The 17999-nt window shown below is 41.2% G+C and overlaps 2 protein-coding genes across 3 annotated transcripts in view; one reads left to right on the forward strand and one right to left on the reverse strand.

Annotated features, from left to right (window-relative positions):
• The window catches only part of MGAM (maltase-glucoamylase), a 187124-nt gene that overhangs the window by 69065 nt on the left and 100060 nt on the right, over window positions 1–17999 (forward strand). The window lies entirely within an intron of this gene.
• CLEC5A (C-type lectin domain containing 5A) lies at window positions 707–11583 on the reverse strand. Of its 2 annotated transcripts, XM_035021259.1 has the most exons (7): window positions 11416–11583; window positions 10744–10865; window positions 9871–9930; window positions 7823–7882; window positions 7372–7508; window positions 3968–4071; window positions 707–2906 (listed from the first exon to the last, which is right to left on the reverse strand). In XM_035021259.1, the coding sequence occupies exons 2-7, from the start codon at window positions 10820–10822 to the stop codon at window positions 2792–2794; spliced, it is 555 nt and encodes a 184-aa protein (XP_034877150.1). In that variant the 5' UTR covers window positions 10823–10865; window positions 11416–11583; the 3' UTR covers window positions 707–2791. The 2 variants fall into 2 exon arrangements, with proteins under 2 accessions (XP_034877150.1, XP_034877151.1); XM_035021260.1 differs by lacking the exon at window positions 9871–9930.

The following is a 17999-nucleotide window of genomic DNA, read 5'->3' on the forward strand; positions in this document are numbered from 1 at the left end:
CTCAGGAAGTGAAGCAGGACTATTCAGAAGACAAAGGCCACCCAAGGATATGGCTTCTGAGGGTGGGGGGTTGGCATCAGCAGGGAAAATAGGCAAAGATTACCTATGCCTGATGTTTTCAGTCGTGAATTGGTACCGATCTATCAACATCTGAGGACAGGCGTCAATGACTTTGCTTATGGGACCAACAGCTCACACAGGCAGGGCGGGTAATGCGAATGTAAGCCAGAGGCATGGAGATGATGGTTTTGACAGTCACAGAATTTTTGAAGCACCTTTTCCTGACTTGGGCACATTTTTATTCCCATATTATAAATGAATGAACAGAAATTCTGAGCAATTAAGTGGCTTTCCTACATTCAGCTTTTAGCAAATTGAAGAGTACTTCTTGGATAAAGATCTCAACTTCAAATCCTCCACAAAGTGCTTCCTCTATTGTTTATTGCCATTGAGGTACATAGTGGGCATTTTATTTAATATATATAAGAATTTTGTGAGGGGGGTATTACTGCCTTGTTTTATAAGTAAAGAAATTAAGGGGCAGAAAGAGTAAGAAATGTATACAGATTCACATATTGGAAGCAAAGTCAAAAACTCTAATCCAGTGGTTTACTAAATTTCCATTGCTTAAAAAAAAAACAACTCATACCACTGCTGCCCAATAAGGTCACATTTATCTACCTTCTTAAGGAATCAGCAACCCCTGCACCCCCCAGTAAAGAACTTAAAACCAAAGGGACCATATTCCCTGTATGCTTCCTACTCCCACCCCAGCCCACTGGGCCTCTTTTAGAAATTTCACAGAAGTATGTCCTCATCTTGGGGGAAATTTGGGCTGTCTACTAGGGAAATTACTAGATGTCTACATTTCCTGACTATGGAGGTCTGAAATTTATTGTCATAAAACAGGAAGTGTGGCAACCATAATTCTCCCTTCTCAAAACAGAAGGGTTGTGGTTTTCTTTCTGTTGTCTGGGTTCTGGGACTTACCTTTGGTGTAGAATTCTGTTTCTTTCTTTATCTACCATAGACTCAGCCTCTCCACCCCCCACACCCACCTCAACTGCAGCATTTATTCCTTGCTAATACCACATCCAATGCACCCCAAACACAAATTATTTCTGGTAGCTTCCTTCAAGCAACTTCTAACACTTAATGTATTATCTCATTTTTTAAAATTATAAGTGGCCATGCTAATTGTATAAAAATTATGAGGCCTAGGAATATAGGAAGAGAGCTTAATACTGTAATAGACAATAAAACAATAATTTTCTTTGGCATACAACTGATGATATACACAGCCATTGTGGTATGCTGTTTTTAGACACAAATGGTGAGAAGTTTACTTAGGGGACTATAATTTCCATTAGTTTAATACAGTCTTTCATTATGGCTTAATTCTTGTTACTACAAACACAGAGGTGTCTCTTTTTTCCTTTCCATTTACTGAGGAGGGTATGCAGTTGATATTTTGTTGCAAGTGCAGAGAATAGCCAGGATGCCCCAAGACTTTTCTGCCTTTCTCTTGCCTTTCTTCCAGTATGGCCAAATGAACTCTGTTTCCTTCTGCATATGATTTCCATTTGTCTCTGGTGTTCCCTCCCTACTATATGCCTACTTCTTGCCTATATCCTATGTTTCCTTGAGTAGTCCTCCTCTTTTTTACTCCTTGGTCAGCTGGACCAGTTCTAGGTTGGTGTGATGCCAATCAGTATAAGGCTGTGACATCTTTTGGTCACAAGGCTGTACCTGGTAGCAGGGTCTCTCTAAACTGCAGGCAGGAATATCTTGTGACCACTGGAGCCCAGGAGACTATTACAAATTCTTAAAATACACTCAAAAAGCCTGGTCAGGTAATAAAATCTACTAAAATGGAGATTTGGGTCAAAACCAGGAAAATTTAAGCCTGAATGTCTTTTCAGGGCTTTGTTGAAAAACATTGATCAGTTTGCTTGGTCATCTTGGCTGTCTGGTTTTCAAAGGGATTCCCTGGCAGATTCCTGACCTGGCCAGACCTCTGTCCATTCCTGTGAACAATGCTTTCTCTGCTCCAAGCTTGGCTCCAGGAACGCTTCCCTAGGCCTGTCTTCAATTCAGACTGAGGAGGGCCTCTGCTACCCCACCTGAGGTAGGGGTGGGGGAGCATGTGAATAAGGGTCCCTTGGGAATAGAGGTGCAGTCAGGAAGCTGAGTTTATCTCTCTTCTACCCCTGCTACTCTAAATATTGTTTTTACCTGCTCAGTCTGCAGTTTCTCCTCAGTAGTAAGGGCATGTGCTTTGAGGATAAAACAGAGCCTGGCAACAGCCTAAACCCTGTTGATCAGTCAAAAATGCTCAGTTCTGTGGAAACAAGACTTTGTCACTATATCAACTGAGTTGTCTCCATAAAATGACCCTGTCTCCTGGAGATGGCTAGCACCCAGTCCCCTAAAGCAGAATATCATTTCCCTACATAGGCAAGGACCTCTCATCGTAGATAGATGGAGAAAGGGATCATTGACTAGATGCCTGGTGCAGATCTAAAACGAGTCATGGGTGTGACACTCACAGGAAGTAGAGTCTTGGGGGAGCTGCTGGCCCAGAATGGGGAGTTTGCCTCTGTTGTGTGATGCGAGTATATTTGTGGAGGGGCTGTGGAGCAATTTGTTAGGGAGCTCTGTCAGTGACCTGTGGAAGACTGATACACTAATTTGATATTCTATATTTCCTGGACCAATCCCAATTATATATTTTTTTGCTTTCTCCAAAAGCATATTTGTCATTCTTGTCAGAGGCCACAGAGAACTGCAATCATTTGGCTGCCTTCTCACAGATCCAGCGGAAGTTGATGTCACATGGTGCAGCATCGTATGTCTTTGTTAGGCCTATAGTCACACAGTTGAAATTCTGATGTTGATTGGTAACACTAAATGGGAGAGAAAGTGTGGTGAAGGCCAATCGTTTCAGCTCTGCCTTTACTGATTCCATTCCCCCCCTCCCCCATCCCAAATCCAGCTCCACACCCGCCCTTTCTAGACTCACGGTCTTGGATTAACTCACTCTTGTGCTTGGTTAGAAACATCTCATCTGTCTTTTCCTCTCAGAAATATTGTTTTAATACTGCATAGGCTATGTTCACAGTAGGAGGAATGAGAGCAGGAGGAAAGAGGTTGCTTTTCCTTTTGTAGGCACCAACTGGCTTTAGGAGAAAGTGTGTTGGCCTTCTCCCACCTCTTTTTCTGTCATTCAATCTGACTGGAAAGAGTCTGGTTTCATGGAAACGTCATGAGTTTTGGAGTCAAGGGGATGTGGGATTAAATTGTGGCTCTACAGTTTCCCAGCTTGATAATATTCAGTACATTTTTAAGCCTCCCAGCTTCAATTCAACTGTTAAATGAGGATGAATAAAAGCTTTTTCTACAACATCTTTGTGAATACCGTAGGAAATGACATGAGTAAGTGCTTAGCAAGTGCCTGGCATTTAGTAGACATTGAACGAATCTTAATTTCCTTCTTTCTGTGAGAAGCCCAGTTATAGGCTAGGGAACTGACTTGCTCTCTGTCTGACTCAACATCTTCATATGTACACCAGGAATGTCATGTTCTCCATCAGTACTTTACATAAAGAAGCCCCATCTGGGGAATTTATAAGAACTTAGTAATAAAGTATGGTCTATGTGTTAAAAGAGACTTATGAGATATATCAAACAAATGGAATGTATATGGATTTGTTTGGCTCTTGATTTGATGAAAATAACTCACTGTATGACTACTCTTCTCTCTACTTACAAATGTTTGATATCTTTCTTAATAAAAGTTTACCAAAAAATGTGTCTCTGGAAATAGGTGAGTTGGAAGAAAGGAGAGGAATAAAACAAAAAACCAAGTCTCAGCCTTTGTGATATTCCAGGACAAACCCACTGAATCTCAGGACAGGTTTCTTTAGGTGAACTAAGATCCTTAGAAAAATGTGAGATATTCACATACTTGCCATTGAATATGGAGTTGTCAATCCAACGCCAACTGTTCTTTGCTTGCTGGTATAAGCCAATAAAATACTTCTCAGCACCAGTTTTGTCCTGGAGAAATTTCTAGAAGTTAAAAAAAAATAGTTCAACAAAAAGTTTTTTTGCTGCTGTCTCCCTTTGCCAACAGGCCCTGATTCTGGGAACATGGAAGACTGATAAAGGACTCTGAGGCTGGCTACAGCTGGCACTCACCATAACCCCTAGAGTAGTTTTCACTAGGTACAGAGCAACAGGATCACCTGGAAATCTTGCTAAAACACAGCTTACTGGGCTTCTGGTTCAGTAGGTGTGGTGTAGGGGACCAAGAATTTACATTCCCAACAAATTCCCAGTGTGATGCTGATGCTGCGCTTCAGGGATCACATTTTGAAAATGAAGAGGAAGGGTACTATATGATCTAAAAGAGGGCACTTTTGAATACTTCTTTTTTATTTGGAACGCCTCTCTGCATAGGATTATTTCATTGCCAGAAATTTTACATTCCAAATGAGGTTGATCAAGTGAATCTCTTGAATACTTTTCAAAGCAATACAGTTAGGGAGATTTAAAAGTGTGTTGAGAAATAGTCAGTGGTTTTTGAGTATTTGCTAAATTGACACCAATCCATGATATAACAGTTTCTTTATTAAACTAATGAATCACAAATCACTCCAGCTTGAAGTCTGGGAGTCCCTGGGCTCTTTCCTGTACTCTTCACATACCTCCTGTAATGAGTGGATATCCAAGTTCACTTGGATATTCCCTCCATCCCCAGGGCTATTGCCTTTATTCCTCTTTTTCCTATATTCTCCTTCCCTGAAATATCTCATTTCATTATTCTTTAAAATTAGTTACTGTACTTACTCATTTAACAAAGATTTCTTGAGTGTCCAGTGAGCCATTGAACAAGGCTGGACATATGGAAACAAATTGGTTTCTCCTTAAAGAAATTATGATCTAAAACAAGGGTTGGCAAAGTACAGCCAGTAGTTTAGCCTGTTTTTGTAAATAAGGTTTTAAGGGAACACATCCAGGCCCATTTTTACATGTCATCTATGTCTGCTTTTGAGCCACAGGGGCAGCATTAAGTAGTTATGGTGGAGATCTTATGACCTGACATACATAAAATATCTACTCTATGACCATTTAAGAAAAACTTGCTGACCCATGGTTTAAAATAAGGGTTCTTAACCCTTACCTCTCTTACACTAAGTCATGGATGGTTACCAAGGGGATCTCTGAAGCTGTTAGAACTTTATTCAAACTATCATGCTAATGCAGTGTTTCTGGGATTCTATAGATTTCTGGACATCTCTATAGATTTGGCCACCATTTAAAAAGGTCAGCGATCCCAACATGGTGAAGATTCACTGGTCTAATAAGAGAAGACAGAGGATTTAACCAGCATGGTGGCAGGTGTCCTAGGTGTAGTGCTGGCGAACATGTGCTAGATATAGCACAGGCAGAAGGGAGGAAATGATTGATTCTACATGGATTTGGGGTTTTCTAGAAAGACTGCAGATGAAGTGATCCTGGGGATGGATTCTGAGAGATAGGGGAGGTTGTGGGTCAGGATGGACTTCCTGGAGGAGGGAGCATTGGATCACAGGCAGACTGCAGAGCAGCCTGGAGCATTTGAGGAACTCTAAGATGCTTAATGTGGTTGTGCAGAGGTAGAAGGGAGGTGGGTGGAGGGATAAGACTGGCAAGAAGGCAGATGCTAGACTGTACAAGGCCTTATGTGTCATGCCAGAGAAACCAGACTTTAACCCAGTTTAATTTGTAAAATAGCACAGACAGTTCAAAGGCTTAGAGATGTTATCGTGTGGGTTCTATGGAGGATAGGTAAGAAGGGACAAAATCAGGAGCAAGGAGAGGAGTTAGAAGAATTCTGAAGAAATCCAAGTGAGATATGAACAATTTACTGTGGAGAGAGAGGGGAAAAGACTTGGTTAGCAGCTAATTTAGGGGAGAAGAGAAGAGGTAAAGTCTCAGAAAATCATCAGCATTCAATCTTGGGTAACATGACTGCTTGCCAATACTTGGAACGCAAAAGGAGGAAGCAGGTGAGGTAAAATATAATTTGGCTCAGTTTTGAAAATGGTGAGTTTGTGATGCTTTTGAAACATCAGAGTGGATTTTGATATACTGTTTGTTCCAGAGATGACTAGCTGGGGATACAGACTTGAGATCACTAGCAAATCCTTGGTGTGATGAGATTTTTCTGGAGAATACCACGTATGACACTTGAGATGCGCCTGAACTTGAAAGTTGAGTAGAGGAAGAGGATGTCAACTTCCTCTACTCAACCCTTTATCCCTCTCTTCTCTTCTTTTCCCCTCCCCTGACCCCCACCCCATACTACTCCTGGCTTTCTACCATAAGACATTTTCCCTTCCCATTTGTATACTTAGCCGCAGAGGTAGCATCCTGACCCCTACTCTTTGTTGGACACCTGTTACCAAGACTCAGAGAGGGCCCTCTTATGAATTCTCCTCAACCACAGGAGGACTTTATAGAGGAAGGGTGAAAGATGGAGCACAGAGAAGTAGGTGTGCAGTATCTCCCACATGCCTAGCACTCAGTAGATGCTTAGGATTTGAGGGAGAGGCAACTATAAACTAAAATAACTTACGATCTAAAATTGATTAGAGTGTGGGTTTTAGAGTTGGTGAGATCTCAATTCAATTATGTCCTGTCACTTAGGAGGTGTATGACCTAGGTTAAATTATTTTTCTGTGCCCTAGCTTCCTCATATGTAAAGTATGGATAATAATAATACCTCCTTGGAATCCTTAGGAGGATAAAAAGAGATAGTAAAATAAAGGCTTTTGCATTGTGTTAGTCATCTTTATTATCATAATTATATACTGCAATCCCAATTCTATGACCTGATTCTTTGTTTTTCATATGGCTAATTTTGTTAATTTGCATCTTCCTTATTTATGAGGCCAACTTGGATGATGCATTAGCTCTAATGTAGAGCTAATGTAGCTCTAATGATATATTAGCTCTAATTTACAAATATGAAGTATTCCATAGTTTTTAAACAACTTTTAAACACATTTGGTCATTCCCTGCACTTTAAATATCCTGGCCCATCCCCAGGATACCAGTGCACTGCTAAGCCTTATGGAAAAGACTATAGAGTTTGGATTTCCCTAGCTCAAGTGATCTGAGGCATACACCCCACTGCTACTGAGAAGAGTCTCCCACCACCAGATTGAGAGCAAGGACCTTGGGCTCTCAGCCAGCCACCTCTCTATTCCTCACCTCCACCTGGCCCTTGCTCCATCAATCAAATTGACCCATTGCCCCACCATCTCCTCCTGCTGAGGCTGCTGTAGGGTGGGCCACTTTACTGTACCCCCCTAATGCTCTCACCAGTTTCTGTGGCGTGTCCACAATGGCCAAATTGGATCCTTCTGTTTTGCAAAAGTCCCTGCTTTTGTTCCAGGACAGTTCAAAAGGGGACAACAAAAAGCATCTTCTTCGATAAAAATACCACCCTCTGGAGCAGACTAAAGAAATCCAAGATAAGACGGTATAGGATTAGTGGTTTGGAGTGTGAACCCTGGAACTGAGTCAAAACATAGCGGGGCATGAGTTTCTTTATAGAAGTTATATCAATGCAAATCATCCTCCATCCTGGAAGAAATCCCACGCAGTCTAATCTGAATTTCCCTGTGGACAAAGTGAAGGGGATGAATTAGAAGATCTTTATGGCCCCATTGAGAAAGAACGTTCCATAAGCAAGGAGGTAATGGGAAAAGTGTCTAAGAACTCACCACATAAGAACCTGGGATAGAGGAGAGATTATCGTCATACACTGTACCTGTTCCGGAGCTCTCTCTGGGAACTGAGCTGACATTACTGCTCCCGATAGTGTGAGGAACTGAAACAAAAAGAAAACCTGAAGGTAACTGCATTATGAGTACAACACAAACATCAGAGCAGCTGTTTGGTCCCTGCAACTATTTGTCTCTGGGCAGTGGTGATGGGAAGGCCACCATTGGCTAGAAGTTTTCATTTTCTTTCTTTGAACTTTCCACCTAATTACTACCATTTTTAGTCATGCCCCACACCCCACGTCCTATTTCATATCTTTTTTGGAGGGGGGAGTAGGTGTGAAATGTTGAGAAATAGAACAGGAGAAAGGAACAGGAACGGGTGAATTTAGTACCAGAAAGGACACCTCTCATTCCTTTCCATTTATGCCTTCGACAGTGTTGCCCCCGCCCCTCCTGCCCAGCTGCTGTTTGGAGGACTTGCTGCTCGCGGCTGCGCACAGCATCTGTGCTGTTCTCCCCATCTCTGGTGCCTCTAGACCCATGTGAACACTCTTCTCCCATGGGTGGCTCTTGGCCCCACTCTCATCAGCACCTGCCAGCTCTAAGAAGTGAGGCTAATGGGAACTAGTTTCAGGACCAGGGATATTGACAGACATGGAGGCAGGTGAATGTTCCAGAGATTTCCTGTGGGCAGAGAAAAGTCCATTTATGTCTTTAAATATAAGTAGGGGAATTGATAGGCCTCTAAGAAGCCTCATTTTTCCTGAGAACACATTGCCTGGCCAAGCAAACAGTGCAGTGGCTCGGAGGCTGGTCAAACCTCTCCTCAGCTGCCCAGTTCTTTGTCCTGTGTGGATGAAGACCACTTTAGTTTACCCAGACACCACATCAGCTACTTCCAATGATATGAATGAAACATACCAGTTAGCATTCACTTTTTATTTCAGTTCCCAGTTCAAAGGCTCTTTGTATTGAAAAATAACCTGGTTTTCAGCAGAAACCATTTGGGGATTATAACTGCACAGAACTCCAAAAATATTTCATGAATACTGCTTCCATACAGCTCACTGTACTAGGAGCCTCAGTTGTTACAAAGATGAACAAGCAATTAACTTTCTCCTCAAGATGTATGTAGTAATAAATGTTTTAAGAGGAAGTGAGAGGGAGGTTCTTAGGAAAGTTTTAAGAGGAGGAGGTTTTAATTGGGAGAGCCATGTCTCATTCATCTCCTTATGCCCCTTAGCTTCTAGCATGGGGCCTGTGCTTTACTGAGGACAGCTGGCTGATAGCTCCTGGTTCTTACTCTTCTTCTGTTGTTGGTCTAGCAGAGTGATTGGCATACAAAAAGTGCTGGTTGTAATCTTTCAGTTTTCCTGTAGGAAGTAGGTTTCTGGGTTTTTTTTGTTTTTGTTTTTTTTTTTGTATAACAATTCCTTTAGGTATACAACATGTCAGAGTTTATAAAGTCCTTTCTCATGACATTACAGTGATTATATACAAATCATCCTCACACTCAGGAGGAAAACTGAGGATCACAAACTTCGATCAGCTTAGTCTGCGTTTCCCATCTATAAAAACAGGGGAATTCATTAGAAGATCTTTTGGGGGGGGCTCATGGGTGGCTCAGTTGGTTAAGCGTCTGTCTTTAGCTCAGATTATGATCCCAGGGTCCTGGGATGGAGCCCCGCGGTGGGCTCCCTACTCAGTGGGGAGTCTGCTTCTCCCTATTTATTTGAGAGAGAGAGAGATAGCGAGAGAGCATGAGCAGGGGGGGAGAGGGAGAAGTAGACTCCCCTCTGAGCAGGGAGCCCAATGTGGGGCTGGATCCCAGGACCCTGGGATCATGACCCAAGCCAAAGGCAGACGCTTAACGACTGAGCCACCCAGGGGCCCCTAATACAGTATTGTTAACTATAGTCACCGTGCTGTACATTAAATCCCTATAACTTATTCCTCTTATAGCAATTAGCATATCTTTATGGACCCTCCCTGCAAAATAATTTCTTAAGAGAGGAGGCTTTGAGGAAGGACTATAAAAAGTCAGCACACAAGAACCTGGAGGCTGGGAAGAGATCATTGTCATGTACATTACCTGTTCCATAGCTCTCTGTGGGAAGGAAGTTGACTTGACTTTCTCCAAAAATCTGTGGGACTGCAAAGAAAATCAGCTATTGGCCCAGCCCCAAAAGTGGCTGCAGGATGACTATAACAAACCAACATCACCCAGGGGCTGCTGAGGCACCGTGACTATTACTGTGAGATCTGGAGCTCTCTGACTCAGGTCAACGAGGATGTGTATGTGTTTTTTTTGTGAATGTGTTTACTTATTCGTATTCATATTTTCTTCCTGCTCTCTTACATGATAGGAATTGTGCCTTCAGCTGGGTGAAAGGAAAGACACCTCTTACCCAGTTGCTGTCTTTTACTCACATTTCCTTCCTCATTTATGTTCCCTACTGGTTTCTGGGACTGGAGAAGATTCTCACAGCTACAGTGAAACCCTTTGATTACAAGGCTTCTCCTAAGCGTCTGGATAAAAGTTTCTATGGACATGGAGGGAAATTTGTCCCCCAGTAAAAATCCCATTACCTCATCATGCAGCTCGTACCTCAGCCTCATCATTGGGTTGAACTGACGCTGATTTTCAAGTTTGAGGAACAATAACAAGCACTGATAAGTATTTCACCTCAGATTGCCCAACTAACACCGTAGCAGCAAAAGCTTTGTTTGGTATTCTAACCGTCAGACACTAGTCAGTTCTATATCTCCAAGGCAGACTGAGGGACCCAGCCCATTGCGTGTGCTGGGGAGTGAGAAGAGCATTGTCAGTTCCCCCACACTGGGTCATTGCCCTCAGTTGGGAAGACTTAGGCATGTAGCCTTTATATTCAACTTTGCATTCTGAGAGGAAAGTCAAAGAACAAGACAGTATGGGGTTGGGGTAAGAGGTTGCTCAAATACTCACAGTAAAGCAGAAATAAGGTCATTCCAACAATTTTAAGCATCACTATAATAAGCACAGAGATTATCATGTGCCAGTTCATGATGAAGGCGATGAGGAGGCCTGTGGGAATTAGATACTGTGCTCTAAGAGAGAGAGAGAGAGTATCACTTTAAAGATCTGGGAGCAAGTCTTCTTTCTAGCAGGACACATGCTTCTTTCTCAGAGCACCCTTGGGGGGCTTGAAAGGCAGGTGTGCCATTAACAGCTAGCTATAAGAATAAGGTCCAACCCATGCCCAGAAGACACATAGAATTTTGTACTGATTGGGAGCCTTTGAACTTGGCACGGTGCCTTTCCTTCACCCATACCTTAGCTCTAGACTTTAGCCCTATTAGTCACCTCCTAAACTCTGTCTAATGAAATAAATCCTCTCCTGGACTTTAAGAACCCTTAGCTTTGAAATGACCCTGCTCTCTAGGACCTTCTCTGTGGTCTTGGCCATACTGATTTCAGCTGTCAAAAGTCTCACTCTCCAAAAGACTATGCCAGGACTCTGTGCTCGCTTCGGCAGCACATATACTAAAATTGGAAGACTATGCCAGGACTCTTACAGACAAGACAGGTGTCCCCAAAACTCTTGGAATTGGGGAAGGGCCAATAATCTGTGCAGGGAGGACAGACAGACAGACTCACCTGCTCTCTCTTGGGAAGGCTGGCCTAGTTTGCAGGTGGGGATCTGCCTGGTGGCCTTACGCCTGGTGTGGTGGGCAGAGGAAACTTCAGAGAATATGCTCCTTCTGCTCAAGCACTGTCATTCCTTCTTTACATGGTCTTTCTATCTTGGCAGCATCCCTGAGCAAACACTTCTTCCTGTTCAATGTTCTTGACAATGGGAGCGGGTGGGGCAGGGAGGGGAAGGGAGTTTATAGCCTCTGCAAGAGGAAGCTTCCTGCCAGAGGGTTTCTAATACAAGGGGACATTTTTCTTTTTTAAAGAATTATTTATTTATTTTAGAGAGAGAGAGTGTGTGTGTGTGTAAGCAGAGAGAGAGAGAGAGAGAATCTTCAAGCAGACTCCCCGCTGAGCATGGAGTCTGCCTCAGAGCTCCATCCCAGGACCCTGAGATCATGACCTGAGCCAAAATCAAGAATCCAATGCTTAACCAACTGAGCCAACCAGGTACCCCTAACAGGGGAAGCTTTTTAGGAGAATTTGGAAAACCACCTTGACACAGACTCACCCTTTCTATGTGTCTGTGTCTCCTTGAAATACAGTGGGAAGGAAAGGTAGTAAAATGTTAACAAATAGAGAATTTGGGTGAAGGGTACCTGGAAATTATTTGTACTTTTCTTGCAACATTTCTGCATATCTGATATTTTTTCAAAATAGAAATTTTAAGAAAAGAAATCTGCCTGAAGTCACTAATGTTAGTGAGCAGGTCTTCCTGTGCCCCATCTGCTCCATTCATTGTCATACAGCTCTGCACAGTACCCTTTGTCATGGACTCCTCTTCTCTGGCCCCAACTGCTCACTCTCCAGACCATGTGCCATGTGAGGATAGGGACCATTCAGTATTTCTTGAGTATGGCATTCTGCTAAATATAGGAAGTGCAGTGAGGGTGAATAATACTAAAGTCTTATTATCAAGAATTTGTACTACATATTAAATTTGAAGTTTTCCTTTTTTTATATTTCCCGTAATATAAAAGCTACATGTGCTCATTATAAAAAATGGCTAGAAAATATTTGTAGGGAAAATTGAAAAAACAAAGAAAGTCCATATAAATTCACATATTTAGCTCTAGTCACTTAACATCCCTGGGTGTATGTTCTTTCTAGATGACTAGGTAGTGAAAAGATAGTTGATAGATGTATGATAGCTAGCTAGCTAGCTAGCTAGATAGATGATAGATACTGGTTCATTTAGAAAAATGGGATCATATTGTATGCATTGTTTTGTAATCTATATACTATAGATTAAGCTAGCACTATATAAATATCCTTCCATGTTCAAATATAGATTTTGCACTTACAAATGGTCAAAATGGAAAATTTTATGTATATTTTACCACAATAACGAAATGAAAAAAAAGAGAAAAACTGAGATTTGACTTTGGTAATCTTCACATGATATTAAGATGAAAATGCAATCTTTAGTATGTGTATTATGCAATATAACAATTGTCTTACTAAGACAATGGAATCTATAAACTGTAATTACCAAAGAGTTCGGGGAGATAGAAAACCATGCCCACACCTGTTCTTGGAAGAAATTTGGACACAGTATACAGCTAAACAGCCTTCTGGGTGTACTGTGAGTTTGTTGTGGGGAAAACAACATGTGTGTGTGTGTGTGTGTGTGAGAGAGAGAGAGAGAGTGAATTGAAATGGATAGTCATTAAAAACTCTTCCAAGGAAGAGCAAAAATAGGGGCCATGGAGTTTACTTTCCCTCAGCATCCAGGATCAACTATTAAAGCTGGCAAAGTATGGCACCAAAGAGATGGGCTGCCTGTTTTCAGAATCTACACCCTGTGGTGACAATGGCAGCAAAAATACCAGTGACGTAGGAATTATGACTGCCCTCTTTGGATTGATAAGCAACCATCGGTATCATAGGGTCGAATCTGGGAAGGAAATCTAGAAGAAGGGGCTCCTATGATTCATTGCTTGGTGTTTTGGAGTGGTATCAACATGACTGTTTGCCAAAATGACTATATTTTATACTTCACACAGAGAAAGACAAATACTGTCTCTTGAGCTTTATTTTTAGGCACATATACATTTAAATGTATGTATTTCCTTCACTATATATTGCAGGAATTCTTTCAAGTAGTTTAATGAGAAAACTTGGAAATTGAAAGAAACCTGATGTTCCTCTTATCTTTACAGTCACAATTCTTGAAAAGATTGAGTTTTTACTGCCTCCTCTCCCTCCCCTCCCACTTTCTCCTCAGCTCACTCCAATCTGAATCCCACCATGACTACATCACGAGATAATGACTCCTACTCAGTAGTTAAATGCATACAGTTTGGTCTTCATATTTACTGCTCTTGAACAAGGGCCCACATCATCTTATGTTGTATACTTTTTCTTGGCCTCCATGAGTCTACATTCTTCTGGTTTCCCATCTTTCTCTCGAGCCTCTCCTTTTACTTTCTTCTCTGCCTATTCCTCAAATTGTATTCTTATCCCTCTTCTCTTCTGAGTCTCATGGTTTCAATAACCATGCTCATGAAGATGATTCTTAAATCTTTACTCTGAGTTTCAGATCTGTATATTTTCTGACTGTTTCATTTTTCACTGAGATACTCCACAGACAGCCTGGAGTCAACATGTCCCTAAGTGAATTAATTACTACCCTCTGCTAAAAACACGTTCATATGACTCTTATGTTCTCTCTCTCGGAACGTGAAGACCATCTCTTCAGTTGCCCAAATCATAAAATGTGGGTCTTTTCCTTCTCTTCCCTTCCCTCCCCTCCCCTTCCTTCCCTTCCTTCCCCTCTCTTCCCCTCCCTTCCCCCTCCTGTCCTCCTCCCCTTCCTTTCCCCTACCCATTCCCTTCCCCTTTCCTTTCCCTTCCCTTCTCTTCCACTCAGACTCCATGCCATGATGATTCTGTCTCCTCAAGTCTGTCAAACCTGTGTTTTTTTTTCTCCTTTCTACCAGCTACCTCTTGCTCTCTCACTGGCTCTATCCTCCATCTTCTCAACAATTTCCGAAGAAACCTCTTGCCATAATCTTGCTTCAACAGTTCACTCTGCATCAGAATGATCTTTCTAAAATGCAGACTTGATTGTATCATTCCCCTAATGAAATATTTGAGTAACTTTCCATTGCTACTAGAATAAGTTTTGGGTTCCTCAATGTGGTCTATGAGTCTTTACATGTTCATTCTTTCAGCAAATGTTGCTGAGTGCTTGCCGTATGCCAGATATTCTTCTAGGCACTTAGGATATATGTTCTGGTTTTTCTGTACATCTCAGGGTACCACATCTACCCATGCACTGTCTGCTAGCAACATTAAACTTCTAGTTCTTTATACACTCTCTTGGATCCAAGTCTTCATATATTCACCTGACGTGTACTTATTGAGCACATAATATGTGCAAAGCAGTAATCGAACCACCTCCCCTCTCCCAAGCACATATATATATTCTTATATACTCTCTTTAACTAGATAATTTTGACTCATTCTTTGAGTCTCAGATTAAATGTCGCTTCTTTCAGGAAAATTTTCCTGATTCTCCTTCTTTACTCCAGTTGGGTTTAGGTGCCCTTTATCTGCGGACTCGTGATATCATGTACTTTTTCTCTGAGGGCTAAAGGAAATGTGTGATAATGCGCTTGTTCACTTCCCCTGCTAGACTCTATGAAGTCATGAAGGCAAATCCACAGTGTTTGCAACACTGCACTATGGCATTAGGCTTCTAGGCTTGTTGGATTTTTATTATTTACTCATGACAGTGTGGTAGGGCCTACAAAATACTTCCAATCAATTAAAAATCTGTGTAATATTCTTTGTGTGAATTAAGTAGTTTTCAATAATGATAACTTAAGAGCTAGACCATCTCTGAAGGTGTTGATTTCTGATTAGAAAACTTCACATCTTACTTAAACAACCACCCTGAAGTATGGATTGGGACTATAGTACTTCAAATGATAACTAACCACCTCCTAGTTTATATAGAGTTAATTTATGTTCGTACATATGATACTAATACTGTGTTATTTTAAAGTAAGTTGCCACTCAGACAATGCAACAACCCAGAATTCATAGAATGCATGGGATAAACCTACTTTGGGAGCAACTAGAAGAACCCTTTATTAGAACTGTGTTATGTATACCCTAACCTGAAGAGTCAGAAGCTGGAGGTGAGGGGTGACTGTGGAGCCTGGAGAGGGGAAGATTTAGAGCCTGTGGGAAGGGTGTCAGGTTCTGGAGCCTACCAGAAGCAGCATGGAAACACTCACAGTTGGCTTCCACATCATGCAGTGACTCACTGAATAAATGAGAAGTCATGCTGCAGGGGACAGTCATCCACTTGGATAATGAGGACATTACTGCATTCGTAGCCAGCTGCCACAGTATCAGGGCAAAGAAACACTATGCTCAGTAGTCAGACTTCCTGTGCAGGTTGTCTCTGGTTGGGCAAAACAGAACCAGAGTGGGGGAAAAACTCTCCCCATGTTCCTTCATCAGATCCTATAAGATTTGACCCTTTTAATATCTAAATGGTCCCATTGTGACCTTGAATGTGGGGGAGACTCCCTAACCTCCCACTTCCAAGTTTAACACAGAGGAAAAAAGATCAGTGGATATGTGATAACGCAATCACTCAAAATAAGATGAACACTATGAAGAAAGACAGGCTGTGTTTGTGACAGAGGTCACTAGCAAGACACAGGAGATGCTAGAAAACATCTCTTAGGTTTTCACTGAGATTTTAGAGAACACTGACTGATTCTATAAAAAGAATGTGCCCTCATATCATGAAATGGGCCAATGCTTTACGATGTAGTGGCTGATGTTTGAGACAGTTGGTGGAGTGAAGGGTTCTGAAGAGCAGATTAGATACTGCAGAAAAAGAATGAGAATATTCAAAGATATCACTGAAATGTCAATTCAGAATCCACAGAAAAAGAACCAAAGAAAGAAAGGTTACTGGAAGGTGGAAGAGAATATAATGCTGGATCCAGTAGAAGTTCTACATACACTGCACTTTGCAGAGGAGAGAACTCAAAACCGAATAAATATAAGAGCTGCAATAGTTGAAGAAATTGTAAGAGAAAGTGTAAATAAAAAAAGCTGAAGGTTAGGCAAAATCAATGAAAAAGGTCCAAACCTACATAAACTGGTGATTTGTTTAAAAAAGAATAAAAAGAAAATATATTCTAGAAGCCTCTGGGTAGAAAAATCTATGATGGAAGTAAAATACTAGGTTTGTTTCAGATTTTTGTTTGGAAATTCTAAGTCCCAGAAGATAAGTCAACATCTAGAGTTTTGATGGAGATGCTCAGGAACTAATAAGTAAAATACATGACAGAATTTGACTTAAGCTTGCTCATGGGATGTGGCTGGTAGATCTCTGAACTCGGAGCCCAACCCCTGCTCTCTCCACATGGGGAGCACACAGAGCCTGTCTGTGGTCGCTGGGGTCCAGGCCTAACTAATGGGAAGCCTAATGGGAGGCAAGAGTCTACCCTTCTCTTTAGTCTGGAAACTCAGCAACCTTCAGGAGAATTCCTCAGAGCGATGTTCTTGCTCTGTGCCTGTCTAGAGAAAAATGACACCAGTCTAGAATAATCCACGATTACATTCTGGGCAATTTGACCTGAATAGCACCTTCTTAAGAGCTTCTCTTGTGATTCTCCAGTTCCTCATCTTTTGTGACCAGGTGAATAGAATGTTTGCTAAACAATTTTGAAATCAGAGAACATATGTTGGAAAGTAGTTTTTATAACTTTAGAAATTTACTCCATGTCATCTATTTCACTTCTGAAAAATTTGGCATAGAAAATAGGCTAGAATATTTAGTGTTAAATAAGTTTTCCAAAATCAGACTTTTTGTAGAAAGACTGAATCTAATTTATACAATTGTGTATCTACACATGAATGTCCTAGCAAAGAAGTATCCAAAGTGCTTCAATGGTGTGTAATGTCAAAACAGGGCTGAGTCTTTGATGCAATCTTTTAAAAATGTATCATGTAATATTTCAGGTGTACAAAAAAGAATAAAGAATAATATAATAAATGCCCATCTCCTAATCCCAGAAATGAAACATCGAAGCATAACTGAAACTCCTTTTGTACTACTCACCAAGAGCATTCCACTTCTCTCCTACCACCAGTAACCACTCTTCTGAATTTGATGTTTATAATTCTTGTGTATTTTTTCATACTTTATTACACACTTATTTAACTCTATATAATATGTTGAGTATGCTGTGGTATTTTCTAGGTATTTAAGGCCTACATAGATGGGATCATACTGTATGAATTGTCCTAAAACATACTTTTCTCATTTGACAGTATGTTTGTGAATTCATCCAAGTCCAATTTTACTGCTGTGTAGTATACAATTGCATGCATATGTCATGATTTATTCATCAGTTCATCTATTAATAGATATTTTGGTGTTTCAAATTTAGTCAGTGTTGTAGCTGAGATTTGAAACAATCAGGCATTATGACTCTAGAACCCCCTGCTTAATTAACCACTGACTACACTATTCCCTGACTACACTATGAATTGTCTCTCTGAAAGTTTGTATC

The sequence above is a fragment of the Mirounga leonina genome, unplaced genomic scaffold (assembly GCF_011800145.1).
Source record: "Mirounga leonina isolate KUSES-001 unplaced genomic scaffold, KU_Mleo_1.0 Mir_174, whole genome shotgun sequence".
Classification (NCBI taxonomy): domain Eukaryota; kingdom Metazoa; phylum Chordata; class Mammalia; order Carnivora; family Phocidae; genus Mirounga; species Mirounga leonina.

Coding starts and splice junctions, on each gene's coding strand:
- CLEC5A (XM_035021259.1), bottom strand. CDS start 10,822: ATGAACTGGCACATGATAATCTCTGTGCTTATTATAGTGATGCTTAAA. Junction 9,931..10,743: donor GACCTTATTTCTGCTTTACT/GTGAGTATTTGA, acceptor TTTTCTTTGCAG/TCCCACAGATTTTTGGAGAA. Junction 7,509..7,822: donor CAGAGAGAGCTCCGGAACAG/GTACAGTGTATG, acceptor GGATTTCTTTAG/TCTGCTCCAGAGGGTGGTAT.